The sequence below is a fragment of the Erythrolamprus reginae genome, chromosome 1 (genome assembly GCF_031021105.1).
Source record: "Erythrolamprus reginae isolate rEryReg1 chromosome 1, rEryReg1.hap1, whole genome shotgun sequence".
NCBI lineage: Eukaryota > Metazoa > Chordata > Lepidosauria > Squamata > Dipsadidae > Erythrolamprus > Erythrolamprus reginae.
This window is the reverse complement of record NC_091950.1, coordinates 399,040,263-399,065,606: the sequence shown is the minus strand read 5'-3', so window position 1 is coordinate 399,065,606 and position 25,344 is coordinate 399,040,263. Positions and strand designations below refer to the sequence as shown.

At 43.0% G+C, this 25,344-nt stretch overlaps 1 protein-coding gene across 1 annotated transcript in view; it reads right to left on the bottom strand.

The window, feature by feature from the left end:
* Nucleotides 1-25,344, bottom strand: part of TMEM132E (transmembrane protein 132E) — a 454,008-nt gene that overhangs the window by 399,769 nt on the left and 28,895 nt on the right. Inside the window, exon 4 of the mRNA XM_070730351.1 lies at nt 25,060-25,243. Coding sequence (XP_070586452.1) covers nt 25,060-25,243 — 184 coding nt within the window. The remainder of the gene's footprint in view (nt 1-25,059; nt 25,244-25,344) is intronic.

The window sequence follows — 25,344 nt, the reverse complement described above, 5'->3', positions numbered from 1 at the left end:
ATCTTCAGGGCTGTGCAGAGGAATTTGTTCAATACCTAGTGAACACATTCACTCAGATTCCTTCCCAATTGGAACCCATGTGTGGTGCAGCTCCATGTGAGATATTGGGTAAAAGTCTTGCTTGGGATCAATTTGATCACGTTGGACCTGAAGAAGTGAACAGATTCCTCAACACTATCAATGGAATCAATTACATCCTTGTCATTCCTAGTTGGCAAAAGCCTCCAGGATAGTGACTAACAGGTGGATCAAAACAGTAGTAAATTTACTCCCTCCCCATCTCAGAGTTATAACCTGGATTTTTATTGTGATTTTGCAGTAATTTCTCACTATTTTTTACCAGTTTGACAGAATAACAGAATAAAAGAGTTGGAAGGGAGCTTGGAGGTCTTCTAGTCAAACCCTCTGCTCAAGCAAGAGACCCTATACCATTTCAGACAGATAGTTATCCAATCTCTTCATAAGAACTTCCAGTGTTGGGGCATTCACAACTTCTGGAGGCAAGCTGTTCCACTGATTAAGTGTTCTAACTGTCAGGAAATTTATCCTTAGTTCTAAGTTGCTTCTCTCCTTGATTAGTTTCCATCCATTGCTTCTTGTTTTGCCTTCAGGTGCTCTAAACAATAGCTTGACTCCCTCTTCTTTGTGGAAAAAAGACATATATGTGATAGCTGTTACACCGCCGTATCATATGACGTACGTTCAAAAGATGCATGAAAAATATCCGAACCTAAACAATTTCCACCCAGTCAAATTTACCAACTGCTTAAACATTCTCCACCTTACCATTTGTTAAAAGCCGATAGCAGGGGGGGAAACCTAATCTGAATACTGATAGACAGTACATATCAACAATACACCAGTGTATATTTATCCATTCAATAGCTCTTTGGTTATCCCTTATGAGTAAAAAATCCCCCACGCCTGATGTTTTGACACATTTCAAGCATTGTAAATGTTATCAAGCAGAGCATATGGATTCTTAACATACAGCAATCTTACTAAATCACCTTAATAATCCTTTGGATTTCAAATCAAAATGTAGCTGTACTTTTTCTAGAAGACCAGAGCAAGCAATTAATGTTCCAATTTCTCAGTTCCTTCTCCATTAACAAGGCAATTACAATCAACCCTCATTAAACATTATCTGAGCTTTCTAGGATACCTGGAATACTAGAATTCTGTTGCATTGGTCAAAATTTTACATTCTTTAAAGGAATTCTCTGCTCAAACTCAAGGCCCAGGGGCCAGATCAGGCCCGCTTAGACCTGACCGGTGGGGCCTTAGGGGTGCTTAGATCTAGCCTGTGGGGCTGACCTGGAAATAGCAAAGGACCAGCCTGCAGTGTGCCTCTGCCAGTGAAAATGGGCCCACCCAGGTTCCATTTTCTCTGGCAGAAGGTTGCAAGAGGCCGCCACAGCCAAAAATGGAGCTTGGGAGCTTGTTTTTGCTGGGGAAGCATTCAGGCTGCCACAGGTGTTCCCAATACAAATGATGTCAAGCCAGCCACTCCCCCCCCCCCAACCCTGATGCGGCCCTCAATGAAATAGAGTTTGATACACCTGCTCTACTGACTTATAAGAGCTGGGCATTTCTGAAAATGATGTGCAGGTAATCTTTGACTTAGCGACTGTTCGAAGTTACCCTTGGTCACATGATCGTATTTGCAATTGGTCCATATTTACAGTGGCTATTTGCAGTGTCTTGCGGTCATATTTCAGCATTTAATTCTAGGTTTCAACCAAAAAATGCCCACTGCAGACAATGGGCTCACTTGATGACCACAAAAGCCATTTAACAACCATGGGTTCACTTAATGATCATGATGATTCACTGAACAACCATTGTAAAAATGTCATAAAATCGTATCAATCTTGTGATGATCTGCTAAATAACTGACACGACTTGCAATTGCAATTATTCTTGGCAAATGTATATTTTCTTTTATGTAAAGAGAGCATATGCACCAATGACAAGTTCCTTGTGTGTCCAATTATACTTGGCCAATAAAAAATTCTATTCTATTCTATTCTAAAAAATTGTAATTACGGGTTTGATTATTGTCATAAGTTGAGGACTACCTGTAATAAGTTATTATGAGAGTACACCTTCAATTTTTTTTAATATACAGTGGTACCACTACTTACGAACTTAATTCATTCAGTGACCAGGTTCTTAAGTAAAATAGTTTGTAAGAAGAAGCAATTTTTCCCATAGGAATCAATGCAAAAGCAAATAATGTGTGCAATTGGAGAAACCACAGGGAGGGGGGAGGCCTTCTTTCCTCCTAGGAGATTTCTAGAGGCCCCATGGAGGCTTCTCCCTGCCTTTTCCGACCCTGTTTCCTCCCAGGAGATTCCTAGAGAGGCCCCACGGAGGCTTCTCCCTGCCTTTTCCGGCCCTGTCTCCTCCCAGGAGATTCCTAGAGAGGCCCCATGGAGGTTTCTCCCCGCCTTTTCTGGCCCTGTTTCCTCCCAGGAGATTCCTAGAGAGGCCCCACGGAGACTTCCTCCCGCCTTTTCTGGCCCTCTTTCCTCCCAGGAGATTTTAGAGAGGCGCCACAGAGGCTTCTCCCTGTCTTTTCTGGTTACAGCTTCAGAGGCTCGAGTTTGTAAGTGGAAAATGGTTCTTGAGAAGAGACAAAAAAATATTATTATTATTATTATTATTATTATTATTATTGTTATTGTTATTGTTATTATTAATTTATTGGATTTGTATGCCGCCCGTCTCCGCAGACTCGGGGCAGCTAACAACAGTGATAAAAAACAGCATGTAACAATCCAATACTAAACAACTAAAAAAATCCTTATTATAAAACCAAATATACATACAAACATACCATGCGTAAATTGTAAGGCCTAGGGGGAAAGAATATCTCAGTTCCCCCATGCCTGACAGCAGAGGTGGGTTTTAAGAAGCTTACGAAAGGCAAGGAGGGTGGGGGCAATTCTAATCTCTGGTGGGAGTTGGTTCCAAAGGGTCGGGGCCACCACAGAGAAGGCTCTTCCCCTGGGTCCCGCCAAACAACATTGTTTAGTTGATGGGACCCGGAGAAGGCCAACTCTGTGGGATCTAACCGGTCGCTGGGATTCATGCAGCAGAAGGCGGTCCCTGAGATAATCTGGTCCGGTGCCATGAAGGGCTTTATAGGTCATAACCAACACTTTGAATTGTGACTGGAAACTGATCGGCAACCAATGCAGAAACAAAATCTTGAACACCCGGCTGTTATCTAGAAAAGTTCTTAAGTAGAGGCGTTTTTAGGTAGAAGTACCACTGTACAGTGGTACCTCGAGATACGAGTTTAATTCGTTCCGGACCTGGGCTCTTAAGTCGAGCAGCTCTTATCTCGAACGACTTTTCCCCATAGGAATTAATGTAAATAATTTTAATTGGTTCCAGCCCTCAAAAAACTCACAAAGTTAGTCTAAATTATGCAGAAAGACATGTTTTTAATGAAGAAATGTACATGTACATATAAATGAATAATGAAGTTTCTTTCAGTTAACTTGTAAACTTTCTTAAACTTTTAAATTTACATATGTTCAACTTCTCTGCCACCCAATCCTGTAGGACAGAGGTCCCCAACCCTTTTTGCACCAGGGACCGGCTTTAAGCGATCAAGAGAGGAATGGGTGAATGAATGGACGGAGGGTGGGAAGGAAGGAAGGAAAGAGGGAAGGGACAGGAACAGAGGAAGGAAGCAAGGAAACTTATGAAAGGGGAGAGTAAGAGAGGAATGAGTGAAGGGAGGGAGGGAAGAAGGTGGGAAGGAGAAAGAAAAGAAGAAATAGAGGAAGGGAAGGTAAAAGAGAGAAAGAAAAAGAGCAAGAAAGAAAGAAAGAAAGAAAGAAAGAAAGAAAGAAAGAAAGAAAGAAAGAAAGAAAGAAAGGGGGAAGGGACAGGAACAGAGGAAGGAAGCAAGGAAACTTATGAAAGGGGAGAGTAAGAGAGGAATGAGTGAAGGGAGGGAGGGAGGGAAGAAGGTGGGAAGGAGAAAGAAAAGAAGAAATAGAGGAAGGGAAGGTAAAAGAGAGAAAGAAAAAGAGCAAGAAAGAAAGCTGCAAGCACCCCCCCGAGCCCCCCAGGCCGGCTGCAACCTTTTAAAACACACGCGCCGCTTCGCAGCTGTCTCCTGAAGCCGAACGCGGAAGTTAGCGTTTGGCTTCAGGAGACAGCTCCTTGGCGCTTGTATCTCGAATTTGGGCTTGTAAGTAGAACAAAAATATCTCTCCCCTCCCAGCTCTTATCTCGAGTTGCTCTTAAGTAGAGCAGCTCTTATGTCGGGGTTCCACTGTATTCTCATACTAAAAAGTATCTTTGATGCCTGAGTCTCATGCTAAAGTGCTGAAGGGCAATTCTAGGAGCACATCTTAAAATTGTAAAACTGTGCCTTAAGGGAAAGTTTACTCAGCTTTGACTATTATATTGTGGAGTGCTTCCTACCGTCTATAGCTAATGCCACAGTCTAGTTTGTATCAATTTCACCAGTTTCCTTCAACTTCTTATAAAAATCAGATTGCTGCTTAGGAGCCTGATTGATTTTTTTCAAACTCTGTAACAGCTGTGAAACTCTAGAAGCAACAATATTATTAGCATCAAGCAATCCAAATAACAGATGCTTTAAACAAACAAATCGCCAAGGTGTACTTTTAAAGATTCCGCCCCCCCACACGCACACTCCAAGTAACCGTACCATAATAAAATACTTGATAGCCATTCTGTAGCAGAAAAGTACCTGAATTCAGTTAAGATAATCACTTTCAATGGCACAGTTTAAAATGTAGGGGTTTAACCTGAAGGTTTTTGAGTCAGACAAGAGGTTTGATTGCTGGTCTTCTGCGCAATGAGGAGGTAGTGAGGAGGAATTCAGAATTGGGGGCACTTGTGTTGGGCACAGATGGTGTGGTCACTTGGGTCCAACCTACCAATGAGACCCCTTAATGTGAGACAAAGCAGCCTAGCAGTGAAGTCCCCTTATATAAGGTCAACAGCATTAATTTACACTTCTGATCTGAGGTTTCTGACCTCGCTGAGCAATTTTTTATTTGTGAGGTCCTTGATTCTCTCTCTCAACTTGGTTGTTTTCTTGCAGATGTTTTATCGAACTACAGTAGGTAACGTTTTAAGATGTTACCTAAGTTGGTAATGAATGGGCTGCAAAAACCCCTAACAACCAAGCTCAGGGAGCTTCACGGACCCCATAGTTCAATCTTGAATTACAAATATTCTCTTCTGCTTCCATTTGTTTATTTAATTTATATGCCACTCATCTCACTATCTAAAGGGATTCTAGATGGCTATTTATTACCAATCAGTGCATGGTGGGTCAGTTGGGGGGAAGAGGAGAAACACCTGCAGATTAATGGAAACTAGACTCAGCCTCTTTTGGTGTTGCTCTACCTGGTTCCAAATGCAAATAAATATCATCCATTCAGTAGGTCAGTGATGGCGAACCTTTTTTTCCTCGGGTGCCAAAATTTCCTGACTTCCAGTGGGCCAAGTAGGCCAGATTTTTTTATATACAGTGATCCCTCAGGTTTGGCGAGGGTTCCGTTCCAAGACCCCTCGCGAAACTCGATATTTCGCGATATAGCGGTGCGGAAGTAAAAACACAATCTGCGCATGTGCGCCCTTTTTTTCATGGCCGCACATGCGCAGATGGTGGAGTTTGCGTGTGGGCGGCGGGGAAGACCCAGGGAAGGTTCCTTCGGCCGCCCAACAGCTGATCTGCTCCGCAGCGCGGCAGCAGCGAGGAGCCGAAGATGGGGTTTCCCCGTTGCCGCAACGGGGAAACCCCATCTTCGGCTCCTCGCTGCTGCCGCGCTGCGGAGCAGATCAGCTGTTGGGCGGCCGAAGGAACCTTCCCTGGGTCTTCCCGCCGCCCAGGCAAAGGAGAAACCCCAAGATCGCTTGCCGCTTGCCCGTTCACCCGCCCGCCCGGCTGCTCGCTTGCCCGTTCACCTGCCCGCCCGGCCACTCTGCTTGCCCGTTCATCCGCCCGCCCGGCTGCTCCGCTTGCCCGTTCGCCCACCCGCCAGGCCGCTCCGCTTGCCCGATTCACCCGCCCGCCCGGCTGCTCGCTTGCCCGTTCACCCGCCCGCCTGGCCGCTCCGCTTGCCCGTTCGCCCGGCCGGCCGGCCACTCCGCTTGCCCGTTCGCCCGCCCGGCCAGCCGCTCCGCTTGCCCGTTCACCCGCCCGCCCGGCTGCTCGCTTGCCGCTCGAGAGCAAGAGGGGGAGAGATAGAGAAAGAGAGAGAAGGAAAGAGATGAGAGAGGGAGGAAGAGAGTGTGAGAGAGGAAGAAGCAAGATAGAGAAAGAGAGAGAGAAAGAAAGAAAGATGAGAAAGGAAGGGAGTGACGTCATCGGGTGGAAAAATCGCGATATAGCGTTTCGCAAAGCTCGAGATCGCGAAACTCGGGGGATCACTGTATATATATTTTTTATTTACAAGACTATATACAAAAGACATAACAACATATAAACATCAATAGACAATAGACAATAACAACGGAAAATACATTTAAAAGGTTGGGCGGGTGAACGGCAGATCTATGATAATAAGTTGTGCTGTGAATATTCTCAATATCCCGATATAGTATAGTTAAATAATTACATTGTATATAAATAATAGATAAAGTTGAGTATGAAATGGCAGAGGGATTATAAATATATAGGTTTGGTTTTCGTATACAGTATATCTTATTTCAATCTTTTACTAAAATAAAATAAACACCAGACTGTTATTTTTGTATACATACAATTACAATTGTTAATCAATCAGTTTTTTTCTCTTTTCCCCCTTTTCTACCCAGCAGTAGAAAAAGTCCCAGCAGTTATAAAAGACAGAATCTTTGTTATTTCTAAGTTCCATAGTTAGTTTGGTCATTTCTGCGCAGCTTCTAATCTTTTCTAATATTAGTCCATCATGTGGCATGTCATCATTTTTCCACCGTTGTGCGAATGCTAGTCTGGCCGCTGTAGTAATATGTATAACTAGATACATTTGATTTTTTTTTCAAATTTTGTCTTATAATACCCAAGAGGAAACATTCTGAAGGTTTATCTATCTTTTTTGCCCTCCCAAGGCTCCAGAGGCTTTCTTGCAGCCTGGGGACGGTGAAAATGCCCCCCCCCCCCCCGAAGTCCTCTGAAGGCCAAAAATGGCCTGTTTCCTGACTTCCGGTAGGCCCAGCTTTCTTGGAGCCTGGGGAGGGCAAAAATGCCCTCCCCCATCCCTCCCGGAGATCAAAAACACTCTCCTGGAGCCTCTGCATAATCCAAAAATCAGCTGGAACTAAGCTAGGGCAACGGTGCATGTGCTGACAGATATGGCTCCGCATGCCACCTGTGGCACATGTGCCATAGGTTTACTATCACTGGATTAGCAATGTGATGTTATGATGGGAGAGGAAATCAGGAAAAGAAATACCTAGGATGGATGCTAGCCAAACCAGGCATATCCTAGGTCACAAGTGTCAAACCTGCCATGTCACATTGCTGTCACATTGCCATTTTTTCCTTTCATGGAGCTGGGGTGGGTGCCGCTTGTGCATGATGCATCCAACCCATGGGCCGGCCATTTGACACCTCTGCTCTAGGTGGTTTTATGCTGGTCACCTGGAAGTTGAGTGGTTGTGTTGGGTCAATAATATTTGCAGGGGCAGTAGGTTCATGTTAGCTTTTATTGAGGATGATTACCCACTGAGGGGAAGAAGATTGGAGTACCATTAAGTCCCTACTCCCCCTTCTCTGTTATCTGCTTGGCCATTATGTCTCACTTGTCCTCACAGGGACTCGTAGTTCTGGCAAAAAGACTGGAAGAATCTGTTTGTTAGAGTGCAGTACTGTAAGCTACTTCTGCTGATCACTGGCTGCCAGCAGTTTGGCAGATCGAATCTCAGTAGGCTCTAGATTGACTCAGCCTTCCATCCTTCCAAGGTTGGTAAAATGAGGACCCAGAGTATTGGGGGCAATATGCTTACTCTCTGTAAACTGCTTAGAGAGGGCTGTAAAGCACTGTGAAGCAGTATATAAGTCCAAAATGCTAAATGCTAAAGTTTTCTGGGAAGGTTGCTCATGGCTACCACATGACCGCAGACAAGGCTACAAGCACCCAAATTTTGGTCACAAGTCCACGGGTCATCAGTGCAAGGGCTGACCATAAATCACTTTTTTCAGTGCCAGTATAACTTTCAGTGGTCGCTAAACAAAGTACAAAGGGAATACAAGTACTTTACTTAGAAGGCTTTTCCTTTGGGGTATCAGCTACTCAGAACTGCGTGGGACTGTGCAGCTGATATACAAGTCGGTGTTGCTATTACTGGTAAGGAAATCACAATAGTTAGCACTGTGCTTTCTGTGCCCAAGTCAAAAGTGAGCCAGTGGTTGGTGGCAGATTATTATTATTATTATTATTATTATTATTATTATTATTATTATTATTATTATTTAAATTTGTATGCTGCTCCTCTCCAAAGACTCGGCATACAAATCTAAATAATAATAATAATAATAATAATAATAATAATAATAATAATAATAATAATGGTCTAAGAGGGGAGCAGCCCAGTGGGCACATACATAAAACTGGTGCTAAACTTCCATATCTCCACCAGCCCTGGGAGGTCTGGGATCTGAGTGAAGTGACCGAATTGTTGCTGAAATATTTTGTAACCTTTTGGCTATTTTTTTCCCCCAGATTAGTGAGCTTTGTATTCACACATTTTAACTTTCTCCCTTGTTGCATACTTAGGTTGTTGGCATCTAGCATGGCTGGCAGATTTACTGTAGGTCTATAACTGTAATAAAGATTTGATTGATGATGTTCATGTGATAGAGCCAGTTTTTCCCCCAGCGTGGATTTACCTGCTGTTTTTCAATTCCAATTATGCAATAATGTAAGCTTTTCATCAGTAAAAAAGGGTTGAAATTATAGCAAGAGCAGTATTTCCCCATATATCTTATCACACAAAGTGCACAAATATTGAAACTGGTTCCCTAATGTACATGGATTGCTAGATTTTTCAAAGAAGTCACAGAACAGCTTTCAAGCTAAATCCAAAGAATACTTCTAACCTGCATTCTTTTCACTAATCAGTAGCCAAGTATATACCAATGCAATTTCAAAACGGCGTGGAAAATGAAATCCATTGCTGACATAATTGATTGGTGAGATATCTTTGTTGTGAGTGAGAGATGGGTGTATACATTTGCAAATACAACTGTCCGCCTTCAATCAATTACCCTAATCCTAATCCACGGGAGGGGAGGGAGACAGCTGAAAAAAAGGCAAATGCAATCAATTCGTACAGGAACCAGCAAACAAAAAAGTGAACCAAAAAAAAAATGACAAGAGACAAAGGAATTATAGAATATAGAAATAACCTTGAATGAAGTATGCAACAGCAGTTACAAAAAAAAATTGTAGGGGATGACTATGCTGAGCCTGAAGGAAGAGTCAAAGGCATCATAACTCATGAGTCCCTGCACACTCGCAAGAGATCTAAATCCAATCCACCATGAATGCCTTCCTAATTTCTGCTCATTTTCCTTGACAGTTATTAGATCAGATTTTTGTAGACAGCTTAAGTTTGCAGTAAATCTTTATACTCATTTGAACTGCCTGGCTCTTCTGATTTCTCTGACGCTTGACAAAAAGCAACTTACGACTCATGGTAGTATCGCCACAGTTGCGTGATCAAAATTTGAGCATTTGCCAACTGGCACCTATCTACAATGGTTGCATTCTCCCAGAGTCATGTGATTGCTATAGGCGACCTTCCCATCCCTCTTCCAATAAGCAACACCATTTATAAATATAAAAAGACGTGTATCTTCCAACACTCTAACATATATGCCATTCATATTTAACCAAGTGGTCTTGATGCAGTAAGATCCAACATGTTAACATTTTAGAAAAAAATTCCTCTGCAGAAAACAAATCATTGAGATTAGATTCGGGAATCATATGCCAATAGAAGTTTTTAAAATGTACTGTATTTGGTTAAATCGGTTTTAATTGTTTTAATGTACGTATATAAATTTTAATTTGCAAACATAATTATTTAGATTTTATTTTAAGTCACCCAGACTCACGCATGTGTGATGGCAATTATATAAATTAATAAATAAAGGCGTTTGATTGCATAGAATGAAGGCTTCCCTATCAGCCAAACCAAATTAATTAGTGATGTAACAAGTGATGTAACCACAAATTAATATCTACTCCATTCGAAATAATTATTTTGTGCCTGGTGTGATAAATTACCAGACTACTAAAAGCTTTAGTCACCAGTTATTCAAGAACAGAATACCTTGATGCAGTAAAACCACAAACATGGGAATAAAAATAACAAAAATGTAAAATCTACTTCACAAATTTCCAAGACACCCTATCAAAAGCTTTCTCAACTTACAAACATTGAATAGTTTGCTCGCTTCTGGCTAAGTTGTATTAAAGCAAAAAGACAGATCAGAAATTTAATATTAACAACCTCTGGATGACTCAGTACTATTGTAGCCTCTGCAGGATGCACAATACAATGAAACCTCATTTTTAACAGGCCAATTATAAGGAGGGTTCATATATTATCTATGAATATCTGTTAAAAAGTATTCCTCGATAATTTACCTCATTCGTGGATTGTCATCATTACACAAATGAACATTTGCATTCTTTTCATAATAAAACCATTACACAAATGATATTAATTGGTGCGGAAAATTGGCCCATTCCATGAGAAGTCCTTTACATCAAATCCAGTAAATTGAAGTTTAATGTGGTTGGAAGAATCAAGGCATAATCTGCATGCCAAGGTAGCTATTAAAATCTCAGCATCAAAACTTAACAGGAAAATAGTTTTGTAATTGAAACACAAAGAAAAATGTATAGCCGGTTTCAGGAAGACTATAAGATGTTTTCCTCTTCTGAGATAGTAGAATTTGGTGGGGGGAGAGAGAGAATTCAATATACACACTTTCAATACACAAGAGGTAAGGACCCAATACAGTTTATATTTTAACCTAAGACTTTCTACTATTGACCTCACCCATTCCCAAGAGGGGCGTGCATAAATGCACCAATGTGCCTACCATCCCTGACCTAATGTTCCCATGTACTCAAAATCGTCTCCTGAATACATGTTTATACTTTTACTATAATCTTATATGTTCTGCCGGCGTGTTGCAACCGCCCGTAATTACAGGGTACTTAGTCCAGGAAGACACACACCACACGATAAAAGGAAAACCCAAAAGTTTTTATAAACAGAAAAACAGAAACAGATCCCTTTTTAAATTTCAAATGGATTTTCTGGTACACAAGGCACAGGTTAAATGCAATCCAATTGGTCACCCAATAACTGGGAAATTGAGTCCAATTCTAAAGTCCAGAGAGTTCCCACACAATCTTGACCAGCACAAAAACCAGGATCTTGACAAAACAATGAATCAGATAAACTGCCACAAGGCTAAACCAGCACGCTGTTCTTTTTATCTGTAGCACTAATTACAGCAGCCCCACTCAACCACAGGTGGCCTCATTTTCTCTTGTAATAATCCTTCAGTTGTTGTCTCCTAGGCATCACTCTACGCATGCGTGGGTGTGTCATTAATTCTTGTTCAGAATCCAAGTATGATACAGATGATTGATCTCCTCCTGGGCTGTCTGCCAAACTCCCCTCTTCCCTGTCACTCACGCTTCCTTGGTCAGAGGAGGCTTCGTCGGCAGATTCCATCAGGAGCAAAACAGGCCTGCGGCATGTGGATGTTTCCCCCACATCCACCTGCACATTCCTTGGGGCAGGAGCTGGGCCAGAGCTAACCACAACACTTATATATGCTTGACAAATAATAACAAATAAATCAAAAATCTTAAAAAAAAACACTCAAGTCTGGCATCTTCACCAATTTTTCATAAATTTAATTGTACTGTAGTCAATAATTTTTTGAACAGAAAACAATGAAAAATGACTAGTAATCTGGTCCTGAGATTGCTATGGCAATCTCACATTCTATAGAAAACAATTTATGTTGCCAATTGTTGAGGGTAAAAAATCTGCTTTGGAGATATTTTTAACCAATCTATACAGAGGATTGTTTCCCTTAATTTCAGTCTAAAGGTCTGAAGTCCTGATCTTCCCCACCCTCTTTCCAATATTTTTAGCTAGTACAATATAATAAACATTTTTATCTGGAAAGCACAGAGCTTATAAAATTCAAATTTAGCAGAGGTTTTAATATGGTTCAGGAGCTAGATAAGATGCATAGAGGATTAACAGGTTTTAAAACTAGGGCTTTCTCCCATCCATATTTACGTTTGTTGTTATAGGAAATAGGCACAGAACTTACAGTCTCAAATCAAAGCTTTTGCAGAGCCTTATTACAGGTAGTCCTCAAATTATGACTGGTCGCTTGGTGACCATTTGAAGCGTCAACAAATCTCCCTGGGGATAGTGATGATCCAGTTTTGAAGTTCCAACTCTGTACACCAGGAGTGTCCAACTCAATTTCATTGACGGTCACATCAGGGTTGTGATTGACTTCGGGGAGAGGGAGCAGGGGTGTGCGGCCACCTTGATGTCACTCATGTTGGAGGCACTGGTGGTGGCCCAAGCACTCTGCCAGCAAAAATGGGCTCTGGAGATCTGTTTTTTGCTGCGACAGCCTCCTGCAACCTTCTACCAGTGAAAACAGAGCTAAGGAGGGCTGCCTGCAGCCCTCGCATGCTACATTTTCAACTGTGATTGCCTCCTCTTACCCTCTGCCAGTGAAAATGGAGCTCAGGAGGGCCGCCCACAGCCCTCCCAAGATCCGTTTTCACTGGCAGAGGCACCACAAGCTGCTCCTTCTCTGTTTCCAGGACAACCCCATGGGCCAAATCTAAACATCCCACAGGCCAACAGGCCTTGAGTTGGACACCCCTTCCCTACACAGAGATACACAGTGATGTGATTGCTTCCTGGCTGCTTGGAAACCGGTCTGCACTTACAGCCATTTGCCACGCATTGTGGTCACATGACCACATTCTGCTTCCAGTATTAGCAGAACCAGCCCATAGCAAACAACAACTTCATTTAATGACCCCAGTGATTGCTTAACAATTATGGCAATTACCTTACAACCATGGCAAAAAAAAAAGTTCATAAAATTGGTTGAGTCACATGATGACTTGCCTTATGACTATCATGCCTTATAACTATAATGGGCAGGCTCTAACTTACAAGTCAAAGACTACCTATACCCAGGACATGGCTGTAACAATTTGGTTTAATGCAATTTATCAATTGGTTCTTCACCAAATGTTTCTGCCAAAAATGATAAGGAATTAATTCTGGGCATCTGAGATTGTATGAAACCCGTTTTGTTCTCCCCTAATTCTGGTTCACTGAACTCCTGTTTATTTCTGATTTTGGTTTCCCTTAACTCCCAAAATCAATACTTTTGGCCTCCAAGCTACACATTCTTAAAGAGACGTGGTGGCGCAGCAGTTAGAATGCAGTACTGCAGGCTAATTCTGTTGGCTGCCAGGAGTTTGATTCTCACTGCCAGGAGTTCAAGTCTCACAAGGTTGACTCAACCTTCCATCCTTCTCAGGGGGGTAAAATGAGGACCCAGATCATTGACTCTGTATGAATATCTTGAATATTGAATATGTTGACTCTGTAAACTTAGAGCAGTGATGGCGAACCTTTCTTTCCTCAGGTGCCCAAAAAGCGTGGGGATGCACTATCGCACATGCGCAAGTGCCCCCACCCATAATTCAATGCCTGGGAAGGGCAAAAAACAGCTTCCCCTGCCCCCTGCCCCCTCCCCCTGAGGCCCTCTGGAGGTCGGAAACGTTTCCCAACTTCTGGTGGGCCCAGTAGACTCATGTTTCGCCCTGTCCAGGCTCCAAAGGCTTCCCAGGGGAGGGTAAATATGCCCTCCCCATCCCCCCGGAGGCTCTCTGGAAGCCAAAAACGCCCTCCCAGAGCCTCAGCACAAGCCAAAAATCAGCTAGCTGGCACACACATGCATGTTGCTGCTGAGCTAGGGAAACAGCTCACATGCCAGTAGAAATGGCTCCGCATGCCACCTGTGGCACCCATATCATAATTTCGCCAGCACTTTGAAGCGATATATAAATCTAAATGCTATTGCTACAAGTCTAAATGCTATTTTCCTGCTTAATTACAGTTTCAACTCAATCCTACTCTAACTGTGAAAGAGTTGGACTCTGCTGCGGTTCCACCAAAGGGTGAGTCCATCCCACAGTCAACATGTGAAATATCAAATGGAGGCAGACATGCAAGAACTGATGAAATTATCTTTTGAATGGGCCTGATAACAGAGCATCCCCCACAACTAACAGCCTAACACCCCTACCAGTTAGCAGGAGGTCACTGTGGCTTGACTCATTCACTAGACTCACCTACATGCTAGACTTTGCTAAGTGGGAATGTGTTATTTAAAAAAGAATATTAAGCAAGCAAGATTAATTTGGTTCAATGATAAACTTAATTTAAATAGAATTTTCCTTTTATCCTGACATTGTATACAATATTTCTTTATCCCACAATCATGTATCCCAGTGGCCAGTCAGGTCCCACAAAGTTGGCCTTCTCCAGGTCCCTTCAGCCAGGCAAGAACCAGGTCCCTTCAGTCTGGCAAGAACCTAGGAGAAGAGCCTTCTCTGTGGTGGCCCCAGCCCTTTGGAATCAACTCCCTCTGGAGATTCGTACTGTCCCCACCCTCCCCACCTTCCGCAAAGCCTTAAAAACTCATCTTTGCCAGCAGGCTTGGGGCCACAAAGTTTCACATCTAGCCCCAGTCGATGAATGAATTTATATGAATGATAGAATGAATGTGGAAGATTGGTTTTAAGTAATTGGGGTTTTAGAAATGTATTTTAACTTTAGATTTTTTATATGTTTTTGTATTTCTTTTTGTTGTGAGCCTCCCTGAGGAAAAGGGTGGCATAGAAATCTAATTAATTAATTAATTAATTAATTGATTGATTGATTGATTGATTAATGAAAGAAAGAAAGGAAGGAAGGAAGGAAGGAAGGAAGGAAGGAAGGAAGGAAGGAAGAAAGACAAATAAATAAATGCTTTTCAGTCATTCACTCTTGATGGACTTATTTTTCAGATTTAAAGCTTGCCCTTTTAGTAGCCGGATAGTTGGGACTAATGCTATAGAGATCTAGGTTCAAGTCCACCCCAGCCCCCAAAGCCACTGAGTGACTCTAAGCCAGCCATTCCCTCTCAGAACCATCCTACCTCACAGGATTATTGTTATGGGGGGGAAACGGAACATCTTTGGAGGTCCTATATAAAAGAAGGGAAGTCTAACAAATAAATAAATATCACGCAATCAGCTGCATCAGAAAAAAGAGAGGTCATCTCCAACCTAGTTGGTTTTCAAAGAAATCCTTTGGATATAGTATAATAGCACTTCAGGGAAGCACCTGATGTGAGAATGCAATAAAAAAAATTTCTACAAACTCTTTACAATATGCCCCTTGCAAGATTATTATACACGCCACGGAATGCTTTGAAGCTCTCCTTTTCTCTGTTATCGTTCCCTCTAATTGGAAACTCAGGTGGAAAGTGCTGATGGAAATAAGAAAAAAAACAGCATAACTGGGACAACGAGAAACGCAGAGGTATCAGCACGTCCAGAGAAGCCCTGAGCTTTGCAGAAACGTATCTACCTGTTTAAGCAAGGAATCTTGAAGAACAAAAGGCAATTCTTCTCCATCCAGATAAGGCACAATGGTTTTAACAAATGCCAGGCAGAACAATCCCAGCAAATTCTTGACGTCAACTAAAGCCATTCTGCATGCTATTCACCCTGCTTTCCTATTCACCCCAAGCATCTGATATGCTACTTCTGAATATGGAAGTTCTACTTCATCCTCAGTGTGCATTGCTTTAATGAGCCTAATCCACCAGGACTGTCCACCTCAACTTCACACTGTCATGTTATTGTTAATGGTGAATATTCTGAGCAGAGACAGGTTACAAGCGGTGTGCCACAAGGGTCTGTTCTGGGTCCTATTCTTTTTAATATGTTCGTGAGTGACATAGGGGAAGGTTTGGTAGGGAAGGTTTGCCTATTTGCCGATGACTCTAAAGTAAAGATGGCAGACTAGATGGATAATGAGGTCTTTTTCTGCCGTCAGTCTTCTATGTTTCTATTTTTCTAAATGTGCAATAGGGTTGATATTGCTGGAGGCGTCTGTAATATGGTAAATGATTTAACTTTACTAGATAAATGGTCAAAGCAATGGAAGCTGCAGTTTAATGTTTCCAAATGTAAAATAATGCACTTGGGGAAAAGGAATCCTCAATCTGAGTATTGTATTGGCAGTTCTGTGTTAGCAAATACTTCAGAAGAGAAGGATTTAGGGGTAGTGATTTCTGACAGTCTCAAAATGGGTGAACAGTGCGGTCAGGCGGTAGGGAAAGCAAGAAGGATGCTTGGCTGCATAGTTAGAGGTATAAGAAGCAGGAAGAGGGAGATTATGATTCCGCTATATAGAGTGCTGGTGAGACCACATTTGGAATACTGTGTTCAGTTCTGGAGACCTCACCTACAAAAAGATATTGACAAAACTGAATGGGTCCAAAGATGGGCTACAAGAATGGTGGAAGGTCTTAAGTATAAAACATATCAGGAAAGACTTAATGAACTCAATCTGTATAGTCTGGAGGACAGAAGGAAAAGGGGAGACATGATCGAAACATTTAAATATGTTAAAGGGTTAAATAAGGTCCAGGAGGGAAGTGTTTTTAATAGGAAAGTGAGCACAAGAACAAGGGGACACAATCTGAAGTTAATTGGGGGAAAGATCAAAAGCAACATGAGAAAATATTATTTTACTGAAAGAGTAGTAGATCCTTGCAACAAACTTCCAGCAGACGTGGTTGGTAAATCCACAGTAACTGAATTTAAACATGCCTGGGATAAACATATATCCATCCTAAGATAAAATACAGAAAATAGTATAAGGGCAGACTAGATGGATCATGAGGTCTTTTTCTGCCGTCAGTCTTCTATGTTTCTATGTTTCTATGTGTAGACTGCAGCTTGCATTCTACCAAGGAACTAAAGAGGAATGGAATGGAAGATAGATAGATGATGGAAGGTAGACTGGACTGGACTGGGCTAGAAAGAATAGAATAGAATAGCTTTATTTGGCTATGTGTGATTAGAAGCTCTCAGCGTAGAGGCCAAGCATGTACATTGAGTGTTACACAGTATTCCCTTGCCACTTCGCGGTTCACCTTTCACGGACTTGGTGCATCGTGGGTTTTTATAAAATATTAATGGAAAAAATATATCGTGGATTTTCGCTACTTCGCGGGTTTCCTGCGGAACTCGATCCGAGACGCTACTTGCCTAGATGAGATTGTAAACGATTGGTTGTTAGATGGATAAGTGACCAACCAGAGAGTGATGCTTTGTATCCCAGAGCCTGATTGGCTCAGTACAGTAGCGCGGTGTTTACTTTTCGTCTGTGCGCAGCTTCCCTATCTCAGAGTCTGCTCCTACACTCGGCCATTTCACATGGAGCATCATTTCATCGCGTAGGTTTAAGAATTCAAAACATTTTGCAGTAAGTGTAAAGGTACATGCACAAAACAGTGTGGGATTGGTTATTAAGGGAATGGGAAAGGTTTACATAGCATAAAAGTGTGGGGGAGGGTTTATAAAGCCTTAAAATAGTATATAAATACTTAAATAGAGCATTATTATTATTATTTATTGGATTTATATGCCGCCCCTCTCCGAAAACTCACATCCCTACTTTGCGGATTTTCGTTTACCACGGGTGGTCCTGGAACGTAACACCCGCAATAAACGAGGGAACACTGTATTGCCAAAACATCCTGGGAATTTATTCCATGTATATAACCCCCCCCTTTCCCCCCCCCCCCTTTTTCAACATCTAATCTCGTGGCCATCGCATCCCTTTTCATTGCCTGAGGAAGCAGCACACACAGTGGTTGGGAAAAAAAATACACTTCCAACTTCTCCCACGGAAACAAACCTCACTTTCAAACAGGGGCTACAGGGGCTGGAAAACACGAAGGCCAGTGCATTGTAAAGGCAAGCAAAGATGGAGAAGAAAGGGGGGATCACCCTGATTTCTTATTCCAGCAATCAGGGCCATCAAGATGAAAAACTGCCCCCCGCCCCCATACAGGACAGGTTGCTCCAGTTTTCAGCCGGCTCTGTTCCTTATCACCCACCCCATCCGCCATCTGCTCCCAGGGGTGCCACGAGAAAAGCACCCAGCTACTTACGAGCTTAAGCTCGTAGAATGAGACGGTAGCAGTAAAAACCCAGTGCACCAACCTCTAGCTTTTCAACAGTTCATCGTGATATATTATTAATCGTTTTTATAATGCGCTTGCATAGATTGCTGTTGCTCGGGGCTCTGTTCTGTACCTAGGATTGGCAGGGAAGAAAAATAACGAAATAGGGCAGGCTGGTTCCCTTTCTTTTCTTGTTTGGCCCCTTCCACAGTGGCCCTGGAGAAAGCAGCTGTAAATAATAATAATAATACCAGTCAGGGAATCACACTACAAGCTGAGCACCCAGCTGCAGGCACACACAAAAATCGCCGGGAAAGAAGGAATGTTTAGGGCAGGCAAAGTTTTTGTGTGCCTGGTTCGGATCAGCTCTTAAAATCTGCTCCCTGAAGCCAGGCACGGTCTTTGCACTCCGATTGCAGAGGAAAAAGGGGGGAATTCATGCCAGATCCCATGTCATTCCCTCTACACCAGTTTTTCCACAGACCTGTGGAAAATCTAGTTTTTATTTTCCACTTGGGGAGACCAGAAATGAAAAATAAAAAAGTAGACCAAACTCAATTCAGTTATGATGAAAAACCAGACCCCCTATTTTCTACCCCAGCAAGTTCGTTCAGTTCTTTATTCATTTGTCCAATACACAAATACATAGGAAGAAAAATAGACATGTAGTAATATATATATAAGGGTACAGAGGAGAGGATATATGAAAGAAAGAAAATATATATGATAAGTGAGAGAAAGGAAAGACAATTGGACAGGGGACGAAAGGCACACCAGTGCACTTATGTACGCCCCTTACTGGCCTCTTCTTCATGAAAAGCAAAGCATGGGGCAACAACAGGGCAGGAGAAGGAGGCAAAACCAGAATCCACTTCTGCTGTGGGTTCATTTCTAACCCATCAGCTTGTAAACCCTTTTGGTTCTTATCTATCCTGTATAATCAGTTATAAGTGTGCATTGTGGCAAGGGAAGGGATAAGACATTAACTCCTAGCAACTCGTGTATACTGCATGAGTCAAAAAGTCAATGAGCAAAGCCAGATTGGCTTAATTATTGCATAATTCACTTAATAACTACAATGATTCGCTTAACAACTGCAGCAAAAAGATCATAAAGTGTGACAAAACTCATTTAACTGTCATTCTTAGCAATGGAAATTTTGGGCTCAATTATGGTTGCTAAATCAAATATTACCTGGAACAGAATAGCTTCATTTGCTTGTCCTGGACTATATTTCAGAAGAGGTGGGGCCTGGAGGAGAAACAGGAGCCCTAAATCGTAGTAGGTTCTGCAACCCAACAAGACCGACACAGACTTCACAGGATAATCAGAACTGCAGAAAAAACAATTGCTGCCAGCCTGCCTTCCATTGAGGACCTGTATACTGCACGAGTCAAAAAGAGGGCAGTGAAAATATTTATTGACCCTTCACATCCTGGACATAAACTGTTTCAACTCCTACCCTCAGAATGTCGCTAGACAACTAGACACAAGAACAGGTTCTTTTCCCGAACGCCATCACTCTGCTAAAAAAATAATTCCCTCAACACTGTCAAGCTATTTACTGAGTCTGCACTCTATTACTACTAGTTTTTTTCTCATCATTCCTATCACCCATCTCCTCCAAATTATGACTGTATGACTATAACTTGTTGCTTGTATCCTTATGATTTAGTATATTAATATTGTTTCCTGATTATTTATTTGTACTCTATGACAATCATTAAGTGTTGCACCTCATGATTCTTGACAAATATATGTACACTGAGAGCATATGCATCAAAGACAAATTCCCTGTGTGTCCAATCACACTTGGCCAATAAAGAATTCTATTCTATTCTAATCTAATCCTGAGAGCATTACTGGTGGGGGGGGGGCTGCTTGTGTTGGCCCCCCAACACATAGCAAGTTGCTAACCACCCATCAAGATCAATTTCCTAAGCAGATTCTGACATTCCTTCTTTCCTAAACCTACTAGCTTCTTTCTCTGCCCTCCTCAGCCAGGTCTTCATTAAAGGCCAGCTGGCAAAGGAAAAAGGGGAGGGTGGGGTGTTGTCTGAAAAAGCGAGATGATGGTGGGCTGCAGAAAAACAGAAGGAATCCCCTAACCCAGAAGATATTTTCTAGGATCTCTAGTGGTTACTGCAGGTTTTGCATTCACTGTCGTAGAAGAAAGGAGTGATTTATCAAGGGAAAGGAAGGATTTTGCACGCACCAAAACTGGCAATCAACAAGAGAGGGAAACCGCCGGGGGGGAAAGTAACCCACAAACTCTTTCCAAATAAAAACAGACCCATGGCAGAAATAAAAAGGACGGACTGAAGGTATTACGAGCGAGCAGAAATCGAAGGGGCCCATTTCAAAACCTTCTTCGAGCTATTTCCTACAAAAAGCACCACTCTCCCGTGCCTTGCAAAGAGCGCACAGCCCTCAGCGAGGCAACCCAGACGTTGGGAACACAACTTGCAATTGGCAAATCTGGAACCAGCTTTTTATCCGAGCTGCTTAATGTTGAACGTGTTCCACATGTTCAGGGTACAGTCTGGAATGCCCAATGAGGAAAGACAGCTGGGAGATGGGGACGGACGGACGGGTGGAGTTGCAAACCACAGGACTGTACAATTTCAATCAGAGCCTGGAAATGAAATTATTTCAGCCCTCTTATTCAGACGGACGAGAAAATGATCTGAACTTTACTTTGGACTGTGCTACAAAAGCAAGGGACCATGCCTTTCCTTTTCTTTTTTTCCCATTTGGGGTGGGAGGGAAACAAGCTGATATCAAGGTTTAAAATTAGCCAGACCTCTTCCCTAAAAATCTAGGGACAGGGTGAATTCAAGAAAGGGCACGTGGCAACACTTCTGATAGGAAACAGAGGGCAGACAGAGATGTCTTGGAGCTTCAAATGAAGTTTCAGGCACTTGGGTAATTAAACCAGGACCTGTTTGGGGTCAAGAAGCAAAATAGAACCTCCATGTTCTGAAGCAGCTAAGCACCACAACTACAGCAGTCACACTTTGACCTCTCTCTCTCGCTAACATTTCCTGAGTTGGATTATTATTATTATTATTATTATTATTATTATTATTATTATTATTGTTCCGATGGTTTTCAAATGTCCGCTGAGATCTCTGGGCACAGTGCCAAAGGATCTCAGCGGACATTTGAAAACCATCGGAATTGACAAAATCTCCATCTGTCAATTGCAAAAGGCCGCTTTATTGGGATCGGCAAACATAATTCGCCGCTACATCTCTCAGTCTTGGGTGCTTGGGAAGCGCCCAACTGGTGATGAAACACAAAATCCAGCATAGTGATCTCGTTCGCTGTGTTGTATTGAAATAATAATAATAATAATAATAATAATAATAATAATAATAATAATAATATGATGATGATGATGATGATGATGATTTGTATGCCACCCTTCTTCGAAGACTCAAGTAAGCAGGGCCAGAAGCTTATTCCATGAATCTGTCTTTTTCCATAACCAGGGATTTTTAAAGAGAGTTTTCCCCCCTTTTAAATACCATTGTGTTTTATCTCATTTTATTACCAGTTTGGAGTACTGTTAGCTAACCTGGATGGGGAGTAAATTGTAATTAGCTATCTCATGGCAGCTGAAAAATGTTTGCGCTAAAAAAAATTATAATCAGCTGAAAATAGCGAAAGGTTGCTGTGGTCTTCTTTCAAGCTGGTTGGCCAATGCAGCGAAAGCTCCAGACTCCATGAAGCCCTGGGTCTTCTGGTGGTTTTAGAGATGCTATTAGGCCTGAGTTCAGCAGAGCCTCCAAATCAGGGGCAGTATACCTTGTGAGTACCAGTGACATATCAAAATTGTTCTCTTGGTGTGCTGTTTTTTGAAGTCCTAGAACCACACAGGTTCATTGTTCTCCTGATATTCTGGAGATAGGTTTTCCACAAACCATTGCTTCTGCCCAGGCCAGCTCAAACTTATGGAAGCCTAAGCCTAAAATATTGAATTGTGACAGTACCTTCTCAATTGCCTATACTTGCATTGGATGGGTCTCCTTTGGCCTAGGACAGTGATGGTGAACCTTTTTTCCCTCGGGTGCCAAAAGAGTGTGGGTGTGCACTATCACACATGCGTGAGTGCCCACATCCATAATTCAATGCCTGAAAACAGCTTTCCCCAGCCCCTGGAGGCACTTTGGAGGCCAGAAACGGCCTGTTTCACAACTTCTGGTGGGCCCACTAGGCTCGTGTTTTGCCCTCTCCAGGGTCCAAAGGCTTCCCTGGAGCCAGGGGAGGGTAAAGACGCCCTCCCCCATCCCCCTGGAGACTTTCTGGAAGCCAAAAACGCCCTCCCAGAACCTCTGTGCAAGTTAAAAATCAGCTGGCCAACACACACATGCACAACTATTGTCCAGTCTCCGACCTTCCCTTCATGGGGAAGGTTGTTGAGAAGGAGTTGGCCTTCTCCAGGTCCCGTCGACTAAGCAATGTTGTCTGGCGGGGCCCAGGGAAAGAGCCTTCTCTGTGGCGGCCCCAACCCTCTGGAACCAACTCCCCCCAGAGATCAGAACTGCCCCTACCCTCCTTGCCTTTCGTAAGTTGTTGAAAACTCACTTGTGCCGCCAGGCATGGGGAAATTGACATCTCCCCTAACTACTTGGTTTATGTGTGGTTTGATTGGGTTCTGTGATTATTTTCTTATAAGGGTTTTTAAATTGTGTTTTAAACATTGGATTTGTACATTGTTTATGATTGTTGTGAGCCGCCCCGAGTTGTCAGAGAGCGGCGGCATGCAAATCTAATGAATAAAATAAAAATAAATAAATATTGGAGCAGAGCTAAGGCAATGGCTCGTGTGCCAGCAGATATGGCTCCGCATGCCACCTGTGGCACCATAGGATCGCCATCAGTGGCCTAGGATAATTTTTTCAGGAGTGAGAAAATCATTCTGTTGGATCAGATGAAAGAACATCTAGTCTAGCATCTATTCTCTTCAAGACTAGTGTAGGTGCTTCTGGGAAGCCTGTAAGCCAGAAAGGAAGGCCAAGCTACCTATAGAAACTGATAAGGAGACCCCATGTGCCTCTGACAGGGGCCATAAAACCACGATCCTGGGGTCAATGGCTTGCTCTCTGTCTTCATAGAGTTCCTCCATCTTATAGAATGTACTCTGGATAGACAGGCAACTAAAATTAATATTGAAGAAGGAAAAGTCAGACTCCACCCATAGACGATGGCTCTGGGTTTGGGGTGCAAACTCCATTTATGTTTAGAAGGCACCAGTTCCAGAGGTAAAATCAGCCACAGAAAATGGCCCAAAGGCTAAAGTTAGGCCTCCTGCCAGCCTAACAGACCCGTTTGCACAAGAGAAAGCATCAAGTTGTCCATCCTGAAGGCGGAAGTAGAAGGCACATATTTTCCGTCACCCCTAAAGAACACTTTGCTCAGCCCAAATCCCAGCTACCCACCAACTATCTGCCACCCCTCAGCCTTGTCTCTCTCCTTTGTCAGTCTGCTCACCATGTTCCATTAGGACTGTGACTTGTACTGTGTATAGTATGAGGCAGCGAGATTCCGTTTTTCCTAAGCATGTTCCATAATAGTCAACAGAACTAAAGAGTTTCCTGTAATCAGCCCCGTGTTGCATCCCATGTAACCAGCATCAGCCTTCAAATTAAATTCTGAGCGTCCATCAGCACCGGCTCAAATTAAGCCACACGAGGCAAAACAATAATAACGGGGCAAAGTGTGGGAGCTGCCCAAGAGCTGCCCACTCCTCTTGGAATTAGGGATCTTGCCGGCCACAATATCAATTGCTAGCCTAGAATCCCCCCCCCCTTTCACCAACTCCAAAGTTGTGGGCACAGTGGGTAACACAGAAAGGCACTCTGCACATGCTCATATGCCCTAGGGTTGATTGAGTTAGAGTCTCCCAGTTGCTGAAGTCGGCCAAGCCACAGTACTTATATATCTATACTGTATGTATATATGTATGTATGTATGTATGTACAGTATGTATGTACACACACACATATATATAGGTACTATATATATAGGTGTTTGTGTGTGTGAACTGTGGCTTGGCAGACTTCAGCAGCTGGGAGGCGTGTATATATAATATTATATATACACACTGCTCAAAAAAAATAAAGGGAACACTTAAAAAAACAGAATATAACTTCAAGTAAATCAAACTTCTGTGGAATCTAACTGTCCACTTAGGAAGCAACACTGATTGACAAGTCAATTTCACCTGCTGTTGTGCAAATGGAATAGTTGTGCAAATGAGAATATTCAATGAGAATATTTCAGTCATTCAGATCTAGGATGTTTTATTTGAATGTTCCCTTTATTATTGTGAGCACTATATACATACACACACACAAGCTCAAAACACACTTTAAAAGGGAAAAAAAGACCTGGTTTATTTGCAAACGCATTTTGCACATGGTGTTACTTGCAATTTCCCCAAGAATTGTGTTGCTTCTCACAAGCGCCAAAAAAAAAATTGGCAGGGGGAAAAAATTGGCAGCTAATTGGCAGGAGGAGTTCCAGGCAGTTTGGGTTAAACTCCGTGCCTTTGGGGGGGGGGGGATTCCAAGACACCCCCCTCCCAAAAAAAGCCCGTCCCGGTTTCTTGCTTCCAAAAGGGATGCCGCTTCTCCAAAGCCGGTTCCTCCCCCGCCTCATTAAACCAATACCGCCCCCCCTCCATCACCACCACCGCCGGCGACCCTCCCCTTCCTCGGCGGCGGCGACGGCGGCTCACTCACCGTGGCTGAGGAGGGCTCCGATGCAGCAGAGAAGGGCGGCGGGTCCGGAGCGCGCCCTCCTCGCCAAGGCCATGGCGGAATCCGGAGCGGAGCGTGGCGGAGGAAGAGGGGGGGTGAGAAGAAAAAAAACACGACGCCGAATCCAAAGAGCGCGCGCGCGCGATCCGAAAACCGAAGCCAAAGACTGAGCCGAAAAGGGGGGGGGGAGGATGAGGGTCGGAGAAATGAGGCGCTGTGGGGGGGGAGACTCCAAGGAGGGAACAAGAGAGGGGGGGCGCCTCCTTC